Genomic DNA, 3,512 nt, shown 5'->3' on the forward strand with positions numbered 1-3,512 from the left:
CGGGACAACAATCGCCGTGTAAGAACACACGAAAGTGATTCGAGAGTTGCTGCTCGCCAATTGGGCAGAATAATACAAAGGTTTTTTTCTGCCCAATCGGGAGCCGGGATTCACGAAGCCGTTTGGAAATGGTCCGGTGAGACTCGGTACCCAGGGGCTCCTTCGCCCGTTCTTGAAAACTTTCTTCGCGCTATTTCGCCCGCCCCCGACTGACTGCCCCTGGGTCTCCGAGGATGTATACTTCAAGAAACTCATTCGGCAGGTCTGTGGTAAAAATTACCTACAAACACACGGAACTGCCATGGGAACAAAAATGGCAGTCGCTTTCGCCAATATTTTTATGGGCAAAGTCGAAAAAGAACTCCTTAACCGAAGCGCATTCAAACCGCTCGTTTGGAAACGATATATTGACGATATCTTCTCCCTCTGGGATATCAGCAGAGAGGAGTTACAACAGTTCATTGAACAAGCCAACAATCACCACCCTACCATAAAATTCACGGCTGAAATTTCTGAAATGGAAATTACATCCCTGGACACTGTGGTTTATAAAGGCAACAGATTCATTACCGAGTCAGTGATCGATGTACGCACTCACTACAAAGCTACTGAGACATTCCAGTACACACATTTCTCCTCGTGTCACCCACCAGGAGTAAAAAGAGGTTTCATCAAAGGAGAGGCCCTCAGACTTCTCCGGACAAACTCAACAAAAGCAACATTTGAGGAAAAAATCAAACATTTCGAATCACGGCTTATCGAGAGGGGCTATCCAAAAAATCTAGTGCAGAGAACTCTCTCAGAAGTGGTTTTTGAAAATACAAAACAGGCCCTTCAACAAAAACCTCACACAAACAAGAGAATCTTGCCTTTTGTCACGCAATACCACCGATCAGTTACAAACTTGAAACAAATACTAATGGAAAACTGGTATTTAATAGAACGACAACCATTGCTCAGAGAAATTTACAAGGAATCTCCTCTAATTTCATACAAGAGAGGTAGGTCTCTCAAGGATATCCTCGTGAGAGCAAAACTCTAAAAACGGCTAAAACACGCACGTGAGAGTCGCACAGGCCTGTCACTATTTATAAAATGGTAACAAATGTTTGTACACCGCTTGCTCCTATTGTATATTAGTATAAGTCTACTAGTGTTATATTTCCTCCCTGGGTATTATTATTCATAAGGTGTAGATAAGGTATGGGGAAGGTAGATGTGGTAAGGCAAGGTTTAACCCAACTGACTCGAAGGGAGGGAAGGGTGGGCAGCTAAACATGATTTGAGCTGGCGGCCTCAAGTTGAGTGACAGAGTGTGACACAATGCAAACTATTATATAGCATATTCAAATAATCCCAAGGGAGTTAATTACCAATGCAAACTAAGTTTGCATAGTGTAATATTTCCTCCCTAGGTATTATTATTCATAAGGTGTAGATAAGGTATGGCGAATCGCTCTGGCCTTCCCCTAGCCTACCTCCATACTTTAACCCAAAGTAACACATCAACGGTATGGGCCAACAAATGTTTATTCCAGTCCTTGCCATTAACTACAAACTCGGCCCGCATACAAACACTACTGTTTCCCAATCCTTACTTAACATATCCAAAAGAAAAATATTTCTTGTACAAAATCCTAGAATAGAGAAGTCCAAGATGTTAACTTTATTCCGTATCTAGTCTCCAATCCGTTCTTCCAGGGGATGGCCTTTTAGAATATTTTCCCACGCACCAACATTCTGATGCAGGCCGCCAACCAAACAATTATCGGGGTCTCTAAATCGTAAATTCTGAAGAACTGGAGATACACCCGACGAAATTACATCTTTCCAATCGGACAGTGCTGCTAGCCCCTCCAGTTCGGCAACCCCGGAAATATTCACCCACTTGAACGACCGTCGCTGTTCAATTTCAAGTGCACGATTTCGAAACTCCATCCACGGGTCTGAACGTAAAACATTCCCATTTTCATCAAGCGGGATTATCTTTCTCTTATGTCCCACATGCTAACGAGAGGGAGTTTAAACAGGGATACGCAACACGAAAAAAGGAAGAGCACCAAACCAGCGACTACAAGAAAGCAAATCCCGGGGTTCCCGATCAAGAGGGAGCAACTTCAACACGTCTGAAACAGAACGTCTGGTGGTTACCGAGACGTACGGTAAACCAACAGGAGTCACTCACCCCGACCAAGAAAAGGGTAAAACGAACCTATACCCAACCGAAAAGGGCTACAAAATGCGAGGGAAAATAGCTAAATGAAATTGAATAAAACGCGAATGACATACCGGGCATTGAAAATCAATGCAATATTTATAAATAGATTTACTTGAGAATCGAGACAATTCATCACACAAATTAGAACTAAGGTAACTGAAAGAAAAACTAAAGCAAGAAAAAACTACGCGAACAGTAGCCGAATCAGCCCATCTCCGACTGGTAGAACAATACCTCCTACTCACAATCTAAAGCTAAATTTCACAAATTCTTGTTCATCATCGAGGAGGTTGAATAAACGATCATTATTATTATTATTATTATTATTATTATTATTATTATTATTATTATTATTATTATTATTATTATTATTATTATTATTATTATTATTAGTGTTATTATATTACAATTATTATATTGTTAATTTAATCTATTGGCGTTAGAAAATTACAATATTAGACCATTAACGTTAAAGCGTAAGTAAATGTAAAACATAAGGACCAAAGGACCACATATAACCCGCAATAACACAGCTAAAAATAAAAAACCGTGAAGACCACGATAAGTCGCACGAAAAGATGACCCCTATACAGGTATCTGCGGACCCTTAAGATCCTGAACGACATCAACAAGACAAAAACCGGCCCCATAAGGCAACAGCAAAGCATGAATAGTTACGGCCACCTGAGGCAAACCCCACTGGGAGCTAAGTACAAGAGGCAATAAGAACTAAACAGAACCTTACAAGCAAATTCAAAAACACCTCTCACGGCTTTCGGCATTTCAACAAACAAATTCAAACAATCTAAGACAACCCGTTTCGGTAAATCACAGTATAACACAAGAGAAAAGGAGTCTCGACGCAAAGACTTGTCAGAACAATTCTCAATAAAAGGTATAAAAAATTATTTTTAATTTTTCCAATAACGCGCCAGGCAGCAATAAACATCACAGGTAAGTTTAACACGTGGAAAAATCTCGCCACTACGACAAAACCATGTGCAAAAATATTCGCAATCACGGTCAATATCAGCCTTTGCTTATTTAAAAAACAATTGCCACGCTGCCACAAACGACACGACACAGGCAAGGCTAGTGAACACGTGAAAATACTTCAGCCACTTCAGGCAAAACCACACAGGTAAAAAATCTCACAATTCCCGACGCCGCCACAGGCAACACCACACAGGAAAATACTGCCGCCACTTCAGGCAAAAAACCACACAGGCAATTCACGCAATTTCCAACGCCGCCTCAGGCAACACCACACAGGAAAATGCTGCCGCCACTTCAG

The 3,512-nt window shown here is 41.2% G+C and overlaps 1 protein-coding gene across 1 annotated transcript; it reads left to right on the top strand.

Annotated features, from left to right (window-relative positions):
• The first annotated feature begins 262 nt into the window (after window positions 1–262).
• LOC146455422 (uncharacterized) lies at window positions 263–1,096 on the top strand. Its single transcript, XM_085094336.1, has one exon. It carries the CDS (start codon window positions 302–304, stop codon window positions 1,040–1,042), a length of 741 nt encoding a protein of 246 aa, XP_084950462.1. The 5' UTR covers window positions 263–301; the 3' UTR covers window positions 1,043–1,096.
• Window positions 1,097–3,512: the final 2,416 nt, after the last annotated feature.

This window comes from Pavona decussata, unplaced genomic scaffold (assembly GCF_977016875.1).
Source record: "Pavona decussata unplaced genomic scaffold, jaPavDecu1.1 SCAFFOLD_274, whole genome shotgun sequence".
Taxonomy (NCBI): Eukaryota; Metazoa; Cnidaria; class Anthozoa; order Scleractinia; family Agariciidae; genus Pavona; species Pavona decussata.